The following is a 15,339-nucleotide window of genomic DNA, read 5'->3' on the forward strand; positions in this document are numbered from 1 at the left end:
TATATTGTATGGTCTAATTTGTTCCTGCTATTTATCTACCACCATTTGAAATACTAACCCTCAAGTTTTCGAGCCGCACAGGTATGTCTACGCAGCAAAGAAAGATCCGCAGCTGGCCTATGCCAACCAACTTGGGGTTGCAGGGCTCGGCTGTGGGGCTGTTTCATTGTGGTGTAGACTTCTGGGCTTGGGCTGGAGTCCACGCTCTGGGACTCTCCCACCCTACAGAATCCCAGAGCATGAGCTCCAGCGCAAATCCGAAAATCTACACAGCAATGAAAACAGCCTCGCAGCCCAAGTCTGAGTCAGCTGGCATGAGCCAGCCACGGATTTTTCTTTGCTGTGTAGATATACCCACAGAGTTCTTCTTCAGGTCTGGGAAAGGAATTCCCAGCAAAATGCAAAGTGGAACAGATTGTCTGGCATAAGTTGTTAGCACATATTGTAAGGGATCATTCAAGGTACAGTGGCCCATTATAACCTGTGCAGTCACAGGAGAAAAAGAGGGGGTTACTGGGTTACAGATTGTTGTAATAAACCATAAATCCAGTTTGTCTGTTCAGTCCAGAATTTTTGGTGTCTAGCAGAGTAATGAATTTAAGCTCCCAGGCTTGTCTTTTGAAAGTGTTGTGGAGATTTCCTTTGAGGATGAGGACTGAAAGGTCAGATATAGAATAATCGCTTTATGAAAAGTCTTCTTCTACAGGGGATACAATATTTTTTATCTTTAATTATTTTCCTTTTGTGAGTGAATTTCAGAGCGAAGCGATTGTTTGGTTTCACCCACATTTTTGTTACTGTGGCATTTATTGCACTAGATGAGGTATAGCACATGTTGCAATAGGCATGTATAGGATACATGCATCTTGAAAGGTGTGTTGTGTGTGGGGGGGTGTTGCTTATTGTAGCAGTGGGGATATATCTGCAAGTTTTGCATCTGTTGTTTTGGCAGGGTCTGGTGCCACTTTGAGTCGGCATGCCCTGGTCTGTGGAAATGGTCCCTAACAATATGTGCTAATAACTTACTTATGCTAAACAATCTGTTCCACTTTTTATGTTGCTGTGATGCTTCATTTCCCAGTCCTGAAGAAGAGCTCTGTATGGCTCGAAAGTTTGTCTCTCTCACCAACAAAGTTGGTCCAATAAAAGATTTTACCTCACCCACCTTGTCTCTCTAACATCCTGGGACTGACACGGTTGAAACTACATTGCCTACATTTTTTATTATGATAGCAGGGCCGTCCCTAGCCATTTTGGTGCCCTACACCCCTTTCCATCCCTCCCCGTGGGTGTGGGTGGGTGTGCTTGCCTCAGGCCTCTGGGGGGAGGGGGAGGAGGAGGCAGGGGAGCTGGTGCTGATGAGAGACCAGATAAATAATTTAAATCAATCCCAAGCAGTAGTAATTTTTAAATCAATGAGAGCTGCTGGCTGTTCTTCACATTTAAAATCAGGCAACGTATTTAGGTGCCTAAATAAGTCTGAGCACATATTTTTGAAAATCTTTATTAAAAAAACAAAGTACATTTAGAAAGCACATAATAGGTCATTAGCCATTGGTGTGAATTGATTGTAATTCATTAATATTATTTATCTTTACATTTCAGGTGAAATCTTAAATATCTTATTTAACAATGTTTTATTTCTATTTTCAGAAGAATAATAGCTCCAGTGAAGTAACACAGAGCCAGTTTGCCTCCACAGGGTGGAATCCTATCTAGGAAGTGATGTTTCCTTGGATCATTCCATCAGGATGGGTGGGAGATTGCCTCCAATGTAATGAGCAGAGGGTCTGGCTCATAGAACCTGTGCCATTCTGTTTCCCACTCTGTCTCCTTGGCAATTGCCAAGGTCTCCCCTTGCATACTGTAATCCTGTTCTGTTAAAGGGGAGAGCAGATTCACCACTGTTTGCCAGGGAAACATGAACATGTGCATATAACACCCTAGCCCCACACCCCACTTGCTGGCCCTCTCTCCACATGAAGTTCCCCAGATCCGTACAAACTCCTTTTGGGCATGTGGCTGGTGTCTGACATTTACCAAGTAAAATCTAGGCATAGGTTTGGGTTGGAGTGCAGCATTACAATTCAATTCAACTCAACAATTATTACTAGGCCAATATCAGAACAACTAGGTTACAAGCAGCTGATAGATAAACTGTTATAATTCCAAGTACTTGAGTTATTTCTGCATCACCTCATCAGGCATTTCTCCCTTCCAATAAAGCCCCTATTGCACCATCCTTATTGGGAACTGTAAGAAACAATACATTTGATTTCTGTGCCTACTTTGTAAAGCTATTTAAGATCCTTTGGGACAAAAGGGCCTACATGTATTATTTCTACAATACCTTGAGCTATGTAAGTTATACCTTTGTTGTAGCTCAGTGACTATTTTTATTTATTTTATTTTATTGAAACATGGTTATGGCCAGAAAAGTTGCTATAAAAACATCTTCTTATGCAACAAATCTTCTGATTGTCTCGAGTGGCCCAGGATGCTGCAATGCTGAAAGCACCTTGGTCTATCTGTTAATTAGCCTAATTTGTATGGCCCAAGGGATAGGTGACTATATCACTGTTCAATATCTGCCAAACACCAAGGACATCAAGGATACAAAGTAATGTAGGGATGCAAAGCTGAGAATTGGTCAAAGGTAGATGCATTAGTCCCAGATTAAGCAGGTCCCTTTTCCCTAGGTAAGATAACAGGGACTATTCCAGAACACTCAGGAACTTGCTAGAACCAATTAAGGCAGGCAGGCTAATTAGGACATCTAGATCCAATTGGGAAGCTGCTAGAAACAATTAAGGCTAATCAGGGCTCCTGGTTTAAAAAGGACCTCACTTCAGTCAGTGAGGTGTGTGTGCGAAGAGCTGGAAGCAAGAGGCACTAGCAGCTGAGAGTGGGAAAGCATACTGCTGGAGGACTGAGGAGTACAAACATTATCAGACACCAGGAGTAAGGTCCTGTGGTGAGGATAAAGAAGGTGTTGGGAGGAGGTCTTGGGGAAGTAGCCCAGGGAGATGTAGCTGTCATGCAGCTGTTACAGGAGACACTCTAGACAGCTGCAATCCACAGGGCCCTGGGCTGGAACCCAGAGTAGAGGGCAGGCCTGGATTCTCCCCAAAACCTCCCAACTCCTGATCAGACACAGGAGGCGTTGACCTGGACTGTGTGTTCCACCAGAAGGGAAGGTCTCTGATCTGTTCCCCGACCCACTTGGTGGATCAGCAGAGACTGTGGGGATTGTTCTTCTTCCTTTTCCCCATGCTGGCCAGTGATGAGGTTAGCTGAGTGACTGGCTGATTTAAGCCATGAAAGTGGCCAAACTGAGGGCTGCCATGAATCTCTGAGGCAAGCAAATCCGCCAAAAAGCAGAGGACCCACCAAGGCAGAGGAAGAATTCTGTCACAATATATATCAGTTATTTCAAGAGACAGTGAGTCACAAGATATTGGTCCTTAAATTGACATGATTCCGATTACCATCTTACCTTTTCCCACCTATTTTTGACCTTAGCTCAGTGTTTATTCAACTGAAACTGCTCAAGCTAAAACCAACGTCTTTAAAGCCTGATGAAATCATGGCACAATTTAAGTGGGTGAGTGGGAAGGGGAAGTAATGGGATGTACAAAACAATAATGAGAAGGACTTCATTTTAAACCCAGTGTGGTATCCAATTTACTTACGAGAAAGGAATTTGTTTCTCTTCCCCAGAAATGTCTGGGAGGTGCAGTTCCATCTAACATTGCAAACAGCTCCAGTTTCCACGTTCAGTAAGACCCCCAATGGCCCAATGAAGTAAAGTGGAGAAAACAAATGGATTTATAAAATAAAAAAAGATAAGGCCAATTTCAATTAACTTTATGGGGTCATTGTAGTTCTTAATAAGATTGTGCTACTTTTTTAACTCCAACTACTATTTAAGAGTCAATATATCTCAGGGAACGATAACTAGATTTTACTTATGCTCATATATTATCAGCAGAACTAAGTAAGTTCAGAATGAAAAATATGCAGGATTGGCAATGACATGCAAGTAACAAATAATGCAGTATGACTTTCAAGTCTCGGGTTGAGATTGTAGGGGTAGAAGTGAAATTTTAAAATGAGAAAATTGTATATGGAAGCTATTGAAAGTCTTTGAATATGGATTCCTAAACTGATATTTTTTCACAAAGTCACATTTGAGAATATACTTGTTCTTCAAATAAATATGTTTAAATGAATATGCATATATTGTTACGATTAACAGTGATTATAAATATATAGGTATTTACATACGTATTTTAATATTAATGCTAACAGTAAATGATATGATAAAGTGATTAACAATCTTTCTGAAGAGCACCTACGTACATTCACAAATTGATTAAAATGCACTTCTCTCCATAAAGACTGAAGTGCAACTCACTGCCTTGACATGATTTAAATTAGAACTGATTATAGTACATTTTAGGGTGCGTGTTGGATAAATCACCTCATATAACTCTGACAATGCAAAGTGATTTTAATTCATTAATTTTCAGAGTACCTGAAGTGAAAATTACATACTGTAAATCGGTCTTTGTACATTAGTTGCAAGTTAATATTAATGCTGTTCCATGTGTGACAACTACCACCATCAATCTTTGGCCTTTTAATGCCAAAAAGTGGCCTAAAGCTACCTTGGTCTCAAAAATAATATAAAATAATAATAAGATACAAATATTTGCATTGCCCTCCTCTCTTGGAAAATAAAAATAACTAGTGTTCTTTTAAAGCTGTAAATAATGCAAAATGATCAAATGCAAAGTTAAACTTTCAAGTGCTTCAACACACTTAACAAAAAGCACAGGAGACAAAAATACATAAAAATAAGGCTGAAGGTTCTTTGAAATAATTTCTTGGATGATTTGCAAAAGCTACAGACTATGTTGATGTATGCTGCCTTGAGAATCCACAGAGAGAAAAATGATATGAGAACATTACTAAACAGCGCCCACTTACAAAAGATCATTTGGAGAATGCTACTCTAAGCAGTGTATCATACTACTTCCAACAAAGGAACTTATCAACACAGAAAGTCAAAAAATTCTGGCTTCTGCTCAGATACAAGAACAAATGACCTCTTCACCTTTGAAATGGTCTGAATAAGAATTTGAACTGTCGTGTACACATAGGAGTCCTCTTACTGCTAAAATTAAGAGTTAGAAAGTCTCTACTGACAAAGCATTATCTGAATTAGAATGTTGTTCATTATTAAGTTGAAAAAATGAAGGCATATTCGAGAGTCACATTGCTTACACAGCATGTAATCACGGGACAATGTGCTGACATTTTACTACGATAGCACTGCATTCTTTAGGGCAGTGCTTTCTAGCATTTGTACAGAAAAGCGTTTGCCATTTTTCATTGTAGAGTCTGTTTTCAAAGGATTAAAATTTGTTTCTACAATCTCATTCCAGGCTAAAGGTTCTCATATCTCTGCAAGAGAACAATATCTAAAATTTACCAAAATAGGGGTGGGGGAGTACCTTTTGGGCCATCTATCAATAAAATAAACAAGGTTTTAAACATTATGTATATGCATTTTTACACCTAGGGCAGTGGTTGGTTTCCCCCCTCCTTTTTCTTCTCCCTCCTCCAGATTAGCAAAAGCTGGCCATGTGATAAAGACCAAGAGAAAAATCAATCATTAAACTGGGTAGTGACAATTACAAAACACTGTATGCCTTTACAGACAGGTAGATAGACAGCATCAAAAGCAGAATACAAATCTACAGCAATTCATTTGCAAATCTACATGTCCTCTCTGCTATTTTTTTTTCATTTTTGAATACTAATTAGACACTTACCCTGCTTCTAATCCCAATCAATGTTCTTCCCTTGTGATACATTCAGTAGTCATATAGAAGCACCTAACTTACAAGGCACAACAAAACTGTAGTACTTAAATTCTGCCACAAGATAGCAATACTCTACAACTACTGTGGATTATTAAACCACTGGCATGAGCTTCACTGTGATTTAAATGTGACTTTTAGTCCAGCATGGTACACAACAGCAGTACAAGTACAATCTATCAGAAGTACCTAGCGATGCTGATTTTAACTCCAACACATTAATTCATTTAGATTGAACATATAAGGGTCTAAAAAGTAGAAATGTATTATATTCTAGTTCCACTTTAGTGCTTCCACAAGAACAGCAACTACAAAGACAATAGAAAACTTGTGAAACTTGGACTTTTGTTTATAATTTCAACACATCTTAAATGAAGAAAACAGTGTAGAAAATTTTAAAAAGTCATACAATTTTCAGGTGGGACAAAAGCCTCATGACATCAGCCATATCAGCCAGGATGAGTAAGCGAGTAACAGCCGACAGCAAGGCCCGAGCAGCCCGCACCATGGTGCCTCGTTTCACGGAAGAACATGGATCATCAGCAAACTCTGAAGAGGCAATTCTCATTGTTTCACCTACAATACAATAAAATAATTTTGATTACACAAAATGTTTTACATTTATACCATCCAGAAAAACAAACAATTCCCTGAACAAATTAACTGTTGCTAGCCAGAAAGGAATTTAGTTTTTGGTTTTGGTTTTGATTTTGGAGTAGTAGGTTGCTGAAGAGAGGAGTTCTGTGCAAAATGTTTTAGAATCTCAAAATAACCTGGGATGATCAGGTCAAATACAACAAGCTACACAGGAAGTAGCTATGTATTTGGCAGACTACTCAGCAACCTTCTCTACACAGACTACACTCCTTACTGTTTTTCTCCCATTGTATAAATCTCTTCTGTTTCTATTGCAGCCCCCCTGCTGCAGAATTAGAGGAATAAGATACCAAGACAAACTGTTGAATAGTCACCTGCAGAGATATTCACCATAAGGTTAGAGAAGCTGCTATTGGAGAGCTGTAGGAAACATAAAAAACTCACCTCCTTTTATGCGGATGGACAGAGTCGGAGATTCATTAGGTTGACACCAACCGAAATTTGCAAAATTTCCTTCCATAAACAGACTTTCTAATCTACTCCCATTGTAGCTATCTTTCCCCTGTGAAGGGCTCCTATCCTACTATCATGTAAATCACCACCTTCTGTGCAGACTCACCAATCCACTCTCTCTCTGCTCCCAACTTTCCCTGCCATTTCTACATTATTTCTTGACCAGCTCCCACTCCAACTATCTCCCAAGTTTCTACCACTCATTTGTTCTGGGTCCCCATTCCTCGTTCATATGGACAGAGATCCTGATCTGATCTTCTCCCCACAGCTATCAATCCTGTTGATAGAGTTTTTATGCCATTACAATTACCTGTATATTCAGCCCTGTAATGAACCCACTTCTCCAGTCCTCTCCACTCCCCCCTGACCCCAATCTACACTTGTTTCACTTAAGATACTTCTCCCAATGGACTTGACAGAACTATCTCTTTAAGCTACTTGTTAGAGACTTAAAACATGGAGGACAAAGTCCTCTGCTTACAGGATGTATAGTATTTATGGTATTTATTATTATTTGTTAAACTTCAACCACGTTATCTATTATTTTGTTTAGTGTCTGGATAATGTAATAACATCCCTTATTATTATATTTATTATTATTATATTATTATTATTATTATTATTATTATTGTGCCAAAAATGTTCAAGGTGCTTAACAGACTACGGAAACCAGATCTGAAGAAGAGTTCTGTGGAGTTCAAAAGATTGTCTCTTTCACCAACAGATGTTTGTCCAACAAATTATGTTACCTCACCCGCCTTGTCTCTCTACAAAGACTACATCTTTTAGAATGAAGGATGAGAGTTCATAGGTAAGGCTCTGTGTTTGTCATGGAGGTCACAGATTCCGTTACTTTTCGTGACCTCTGTGACTTCTGCAGCAGCCCATGCGGCTGGCTGAGGAGGCACCTGAGCAGCTCGGGCAGCCCCTGGGCCAGTTGCAGTGGCTGCTGCTGGGGCAGTCTTGCCCCCCCCCTGCCCCCAACAGCAGGATCATGGGGGTGGGGGCTCAGGGCTGGGGAGTGAGGTACAGGGCGGTGCTTACCTGGGGGGGGTGCTCCCTGGAAGGGCGACAGGAACTCCCCTCCCTCAGCTCCTAGCTCCACATGCTGCCTCTGCCTGTAGGCACCGCCCCCACAGCTCCCATTGGCCATGGTTCCCAGCCAATGGGAGCTGCAGAACCGGGGCTTGGGGTGAAGCAGAAGCAGCACGTGGAGCTAGGAACTGGAGGTTGCTGCTTCCCAGGAGCCAGGTACAGAACCTGCCCCAGCCCCATCAACCCCCCACCCCCTCTGAGCACCCACGATGCCCCCCCCCAGCATCTGCGGCGCCCATGCTTCCCAACCACCCGCGGCGACCCCCTGGGCTGTGCTACCCCTGAGTACCAGCAATGCCCCCCGGGCCACCCCATCAGCATCCACTGCCCACCCCTCCCCCAAGTTTTCATCAGGAGTATATAGTAAAACTCATGGTGTGATAAGTGAAAGGGTGGGGGTAGCTCCCTTTTATGGACACCCAGACAGCCAGTTAGCCATAAAGTCCCTCTTGGTGGTTGCTTGCTTTACTTGTAAAGGGTTAAAGAGTCCCCCAGGTAAAGAAAAGGGAGTAGGCACCTGACCAAAAAAGCCAATGGGAAGGCTAGAACTTTTTAAAATGGGAAAAAAAGCTTTCCCTTTGTCTCTGGGTTGCTCTCTCTTGGCGGAAGAGACAGGGGCAGCAGGAATGCTGTGTAAAGTTTGAACCAGGTATGAAAAATCATCTTCCATACCTAGAAGGATTCATTGGGACAGGGAATGTTTATTTCTTTTTTTGGCTTGTGGATTTCCTCTGTGCTAAGCTTGGGTATTTTTTGTTTTCTTTTGTAATGTTAAGCTGGACCCAGGGAGCCATTCCTGGTGTTTAACCCTTTTTCAGTTGCTCTATAACATCTAGCAAGAGTCTGATTTTCCAGATGAGTTCCCTTTCTTCTTTTTAAATAAAATTTACCTTTTTAAAAAACCTGATTGGTTTTGTGTCTAAAACGGTCTGTGCATATGTTTTTCAATTAGCTGGTGGCAACAGCTGGGTTTCCTTTTCATTTGTTTTCTTTCTCGGCTTCCCCGAGGGAGGGGTGGAAAAGCCAAGCGGCCTCAGGGAAAACTTCCCAAGTGAATTTTCCCAGGAACTGCAAGAGGAAGTTTTTCACTTGGGTGGTGGCAGCATTTACCACGCCAAGGTCAGAGAAAAGCTGTAACCTTAGGAGTTTAATACAAGCCTGGAGTGGCAAGTATTAATTCTTAAAATCCTTGCAGGCCCCCACCTTCTGCACTCGAAGTGCCAGAGTGAGGAATCAGCCTTGACAAATGGACAGGTCATGGGCCGTGAATTTAAATTTACTGTAGGTGACCTGTCCATGGCTTTTACTAAAAATACCCATGACTAAAATGTAGCCTTATTTATAGGCATTGCGGGGAAAAGAATGTTTTAAGACAGCACTTGGAGAAAAGGATTAAGGCAATGGTGGATGAAGGTATGGAAGTAAGTATGGAAGGAGATGAAGGGAATGTTTTTTCATATAGTTTGGGTGGAGAGGAAGTATGACAAAGACAGGAGATGGAAAAGAGATTATTGCAAAGATATAGGCAGGAGTTCAATTGTGAAAGGCCTTGAAACAAGAACCATGGAGTCTTCTGGCAGCTTGTAGAGGAATTTGATCAACTCAGCCCAAGTGGAATAATCATAACAGGGCAAAAGGGCTTAATGATTCACTATGCACAGTGGTAACCCTGCAGCTGAATATCTCTCTCTGCCAGAAATATCATTGGGGGTGGGGGGGCATCTTTGTCTTTGGGAGTAGCTTTCACTCTACTTTGGCTGTGCCATTCGTTTACAGCCACTGCCCCTGCCCCCAGGGTGCCTAGTGGGGTGTGCTGATAAAAATTGTACTCTTGTGAAGGAATTTGGTATTTGTGTTCCATGCACAGTGCTACCGGTATTAGGGATGTGGGAGTTTGCCCTAAGGCTTTTATAGGCAGCATAATTGCCTCTTTCTAGGGAGAGCAACCTTCCCTGACATAGTGAGGTATAATATGTCCATGAGATTGTGAGGATTTTTCTCCACAAGTTCCATCTGTATTCCCACAGATATAGCCATCCTTTTTAGGAGATCCTGACAAGATTCAAAATCATCTGGTACCAGAAAAGACTCTGGTACAAGGGCCTTATGTGGCGAAGAGGACTAGGTGTTCAGAGGAAGCAGGTTAGAACCCTCCTGAGGCTGGTCTTGCACTGTTGATGCTGGAGGTCTGTCTGAAGCCGGCAACAGGCGGTGCCACTGTTCTTCACACCGCAGAAGCTCAGTACTGACATTGAGCAGTAGATTGTTACCTCATGGAGAAACTTCATCCTTCAGTGTAGTGGTTGCCTGGTACTGACTTTGGAGTAGGAGACTTAGGAACCCCTTTCAGACTTTGAGGAATATAGTACTCCAAAAGCCAGGGTGGAGCAGTACCAGATGGCACAACAAGACATTGGGACCATGATCTACATGGGCCTATAGTTCCGGAGCCAACACCATGGGCTTCCTAGATATCACTACTGTGCCTTGTGGCAGAGTGGTTACCACTGAACTCAGAGCTGGCACCGAGATTGCTGGAAGTGCTGCCAGACCTGAAGCCACAGGCACTGTTGCAGATCCCAACATTGAAAAAAACATGGGCACCACATGTGACAAGCCTGACAAGGTACTATCAACCTGAATAATCACCAAGAGCAGTACAGAGAGGCTCAGCAGATCCTGCACAGCTGTGTATGCTTCTGAGGCAACCGGTACTGAAATGGGCCTTTGCTCCACTCTGAGCCTGAGGCAACAACTTCAGCATGCATGCCAAGGAAGTAGCCAGACTCGATGGTCCCAACATGGGAACTAGAGTCACTGGCTCTAGCCTGGTCGAGCCACTAGGATGAGGTACCATGGAGCAGCAGGCCAAAGAGGGTGCTCTACCTTTGGTACTAGAGCAGCTAACTTTGCAGTTGACGAGTGCCAAGTACTTTGAGGATATACAAATCAACCTCTTCTTTGGCTTCGGCAGCCAAGGGTGCTCCATGCACTTATACCTCTTTGAGACTGTCCTGGCAGAGAGGCTCTCCTCCTGGCTCTATCCCCAGGTAGGGCTGGGGAGTGGGGAGTACTGCTGGACACAGAAGAGCGGCATCCATGAAGATGTACCTGAGGCGTTATTCTCTCTGCATCTTATTTCTTGTCTTGAAGGCCCAGCAAATCAAAAACCTGTGCCTAATATGACCCTCACTCAAGAACTTCAGGTAGTAAGAGTGTGGGACACTGACAGGCATTGGTTTGTGATACCCTGATGCATGATTCATTGACTGGTTATTGATTATATTGATTTTTTAAGAATTTCCAATTAGTCACTGATTACAATTCTAAGGTTTAAAAGGTTCCAGTGGCAGAAGCAGGCACAACAAAATTAAATTCTATATCTGCTGGGAAACCTTGGCATGAACAGCGACACTCTTGCTGAGGGTGAAGCAAAGCTTTAAATACTCTTATTAGCATAATTAGTAAAAATTCAAATGTTCCAACCCAAATGAGAATATAGCTGTAGTGAAGAATGAAGACGGTATCCAGCACTATCTCTAACACATACTCACAGCCTTATCATGTAAACATAGTGGTTGGTGGGAGACAGTTGGTGTTGTGCGAGGGTCCTATCCTAACTCCAGCATTTTAAGCGAGTCTGATGGTCAAGATCTCAAAGCTTACATGGTGGTTTGGCCAGTTACAGGGCCTGGTGACTGTCATGAATATTCATATGGATACCTGGTCTCCTTTGTCCATAAGTAACTTCCTCACTCTAATAATTATGAGGTGCCCTTAACCTATAGGGTAGTATATTAATGATCTCAACTCTATGTCACATATGTCAATTCATTGCCAACACAAGTTGTGGTTATACTTTTGCAGATGCTCCTATCCTAAAATATCCAAAATCTGGTATCAGTTCATATTCCTGCAGTTATATGGTTTCATTCGATACAAAAATCCCCTAAATGTGATATTCCCAGTTCCCCAATAACTCAGGGTCATTGCTGTGTAACTTGCTTATCCTAAGGCTCATTGGCCTCAAAGCCTTATGATAACTACTTAAGTTAAATATCTTACAGAGGGTAGGGCTGTAGGTGTCTTGTGTTCATGCAACATAAAATACCTTTAATCTAGTTCTATGGGCTACAACCCAGAGAAGGTTTTGTAGCCAGGGGATGTTGGCACAGGCTCCCCCAGAGTCCACTGAATGTGAACAATTGGTGAAGAAAAGAAAAAGAGGTTCAAGGGCCAAAAAGTGAGTGCCATTAACCAGCTAACAACTAAAAATGGCATGTTTGCTAAAGGAATGAACGCCACCAATGGTAAGAAGAAACTGAAGGATGGGTGATGTGTTTCTGCCCTTTATACCTTTGGCTTGGAGCACAAGAAACACTAGGGCACAGGAGTAGCTGACCCTACCTCTGGTACCAATGCATGAGGGGAGCACTCATCTTGGGGACTGGACATATACAACTACTCAAAGAAGAATGGAGGACACTGGCATAGTGGGGTGGAGAAAAAGTACACGATTCCACACACGTACAGTCAGGGAGATGCTATTTCCTGGTTAAAAGATCTATTTCTGTAAACACTTATGAACATGAATAATTTTACACTTACATGAAAATGCTCGTTGATTTCAATGGATCCTAATTTTGTATGATCATTCAAAAGAATGTGTAATTAAAAGTCTCTTGCAATGCTAATTTGAATATAAAGCAGTACTCAAGTTGGGGATCTGTTTCAAGGCTTAAAATGGATTGGATCAAAGCAGTGTCAAATAAAGAGTTTTCAGAAGAGCCGTTTGCTGGTGAGAGGGCTTTAAAAAATATATTTGAACAAGCTGTCCAATCTGTGAAAAATTGTCATGATATCATGAATTGCCATCAAGAGCAATGACAGCACTTATGAAAAACTGCTCATTGCTGTCAACTGGAAAACAAGGAGAAAATCAGAACATACCATCTTCCCAATTCAGGCAATGAGAGCAAAACGACATTCTGGAAGTAAGTGCAATTATAAAGAAAAATTCATTACTGAGATTACTGATCTGTGGCCCTCTCTAAAAACAAAACCAACAGTTGACAATTTTTAAGGCTCTCAGAGTGTTTAAAAGTAACTGAGTCCATTTATGGAACATTGTTAAGGCCCCATCTATACCGCAAACTGGAACCATATTATAACTGCACTGGGTGAAAAGAATCATCCCCTAACTCAGCAAGATATGAAGTCAAATGCCATATTCTAGTTGCCTTTTTGAATTCACTATTATCCATCTGAATCCCAAATATCCTGCTATATCTACAAAAAGAACAGGAGTACTTGTGGCACCTTAGAGACTGTCAAATTCATTTGAGCACAAGCTTTTGTGACCTTTGTGACTTTGTCTGCACCCACAACTATTTCACATTTGGGGACAATATATACCTTCAAGTCAGCAGCACTGCTGTGTGTACCCGCACAGCCCCACAGTGTGCCAACATTTTTATGGTTGACTTAGAACAATGCTTCCTTAGCTCTCATCCCCTAACGCCCCTACTCTACTTGCGCTACATTGATGACATCTTCATCATCTGGATCCATGGAAAAGAAGCCCTTGAGGAATTCCACCATGATTTCAACAATTTCCATCCCACCATCAACCTCAGCCTAGACCAATCCACACAAGCGGACACAATTGTGCTAATAAACGATGGTCACATAAACACCACCCTATACTGGAAACCTACTGACCGCTATACTTACCTACATGCCTACAGTTTCCATCCAGGACACAAAAAGAAAAGGAGTACTTGTGGCACCTTAGAGACTAACCAATTTATTTGAGCATAAGCTTTCGTGAGCTGAGCTGTAGCTCACGAAAGCTTATGCTCAAATAAATTGGTTAGTCTCAAAGGTGCCACAAGTACTCCTTTTCTTTTTGTGAATACAGACTAACACGGCTGTTACTCGGAATCCAGGACACATCACACAATCCACTGTCTACAGCCAAGCTCTAAGATACAACCACATTTGCTCCAATCCCTCAGACAGAGACAAACACCTACAAGATCTCTATCAAGCATTCTTAAAACTACAATACCCACCTGCTGAAGTGAAGAAACAGATTGACAGAGCCAGAAGAGTACCCAGAAGTCACCTAGCACAGGACAGGCCCCACAAGGAAAATAACAGAACGCCACTAGCAATCACCTTCAGCCCCAACTAAAACCTCTCCAGCTCATCAAGGATCTACAACCTATCCTGAAAAATGATCCCTCACTCTCACAGATCTTGGGAGACAGGCCAGTCCTCGCTTACAGATAGTCCCCCAACCTGAAGCAAATACTCACCAGCAACCACACACCACACAACAAAAACATTAACCCAGGAACTATCCTTGCAACAAAGCCTGATGCTAACTTTGTCCACATATTTATTCAAGTGACACCATCATAGGACCTAATCACATTAGTCACACCATCAGGCGCTCGTTCACCTGCACAGCTACCAATGTGATATATGCCATCATGTGCCAGCAATGCCCCTCTGCCATGTACATTGGCCAAACCGGACAGTCTCTACGCAAGAGACTAAATGGACACAAATCTGACATCAGGAATCATAACATTCAAAAACTGGTAGGAGAACAATTCAACCTCTCTGGCCACTCAGTAAAAGATTTAAGGGTGGCAATTCTGTAACAGAAAATCTTCAGAAACAGACTCCAAGGAGAAACTGCTGAGCTTGAATTAATATGCAAGCCAGATACCATTAACTTGGATTTGAATAGAGAGACTGGGAGTGGCTGGGTCATTACACATACTGAATCTATTTCCCCATGTTAAGTATCCTCACACCTTCTTGTCAACTGTCTAAATGGGCCATCCTGATTATCACTACAAAAGTTTTTTTCCTCCTGTTGATAATAGCTCATCTTAATTAATTACCCTCTTACAGTTGGTATGACTACTTCTACCTTTTCATGTTCTCTGTATGTATGTGTGTGTGTGTATATATACCTTCTTACAATATGTTCCATTCTATGCATTCGATGAAGTGGGCTGTAGCCCACAAAAGCTTATGCTCAAATAAATTTGTTAGTCTCTAAGGTGCCACAAGTACTCCTGTTCTTTTTGCGGCTACAGACTTTCATGGCTGCTACTCTGAAACCTGCTATATCTACAGTACTTGTGACTTGGTTTTCCATAATCTATAACTCTCACAACTTTTTTAACTACTGTAGTAAAAAGGGAATTAATAGGATTTAAGATCATAT

At 41.9% G+C, this 15,339-nt stretch overlaps 1 protein-coding gene across 9 annotated transcripts in view; it reads right to left on the reverse strand.

Annotated features, from left to right (window-relative positions):
* Positions 1 to 15,339, reverse strand: part of CTNNA2 (catenin alpha 2) — a 783,540-nt gene that overhangs the window by 564,891 nt on the left and 203,310 nt on the right. For all 9 annotated transcript variants that reach the window (XM_073342921.2, XM_073342914.2, XM_073342915.2 and 6 more), the window contains one exon: positions 6,298 to 6,464. In XM_073342921.2, coding sequence (XP_073199022.2) covers positions 6,298 to 6,464 — 167 coding nt within the window. The remainder of the gene's footprint in view (positions 1 to 6,297; positions 6,465 to 15,339) is intronic.

The sequence above is a fragment of the Lepidochelys kempii genome, chromosome 4 (genome assembly GCF_965140285.1).
Source record: "Lepidochelys kempii isolate rLepKem1 chromosome 4, rLepKem1.hap1, whole genome shotgun sequence".
In the NCBI taxonomy this organism is placed as follows: Eukaryota; Metazoa; Chordata; order Testudines; family Cheloniidae; genus Lepidochelys; species Lepidochelys kempii.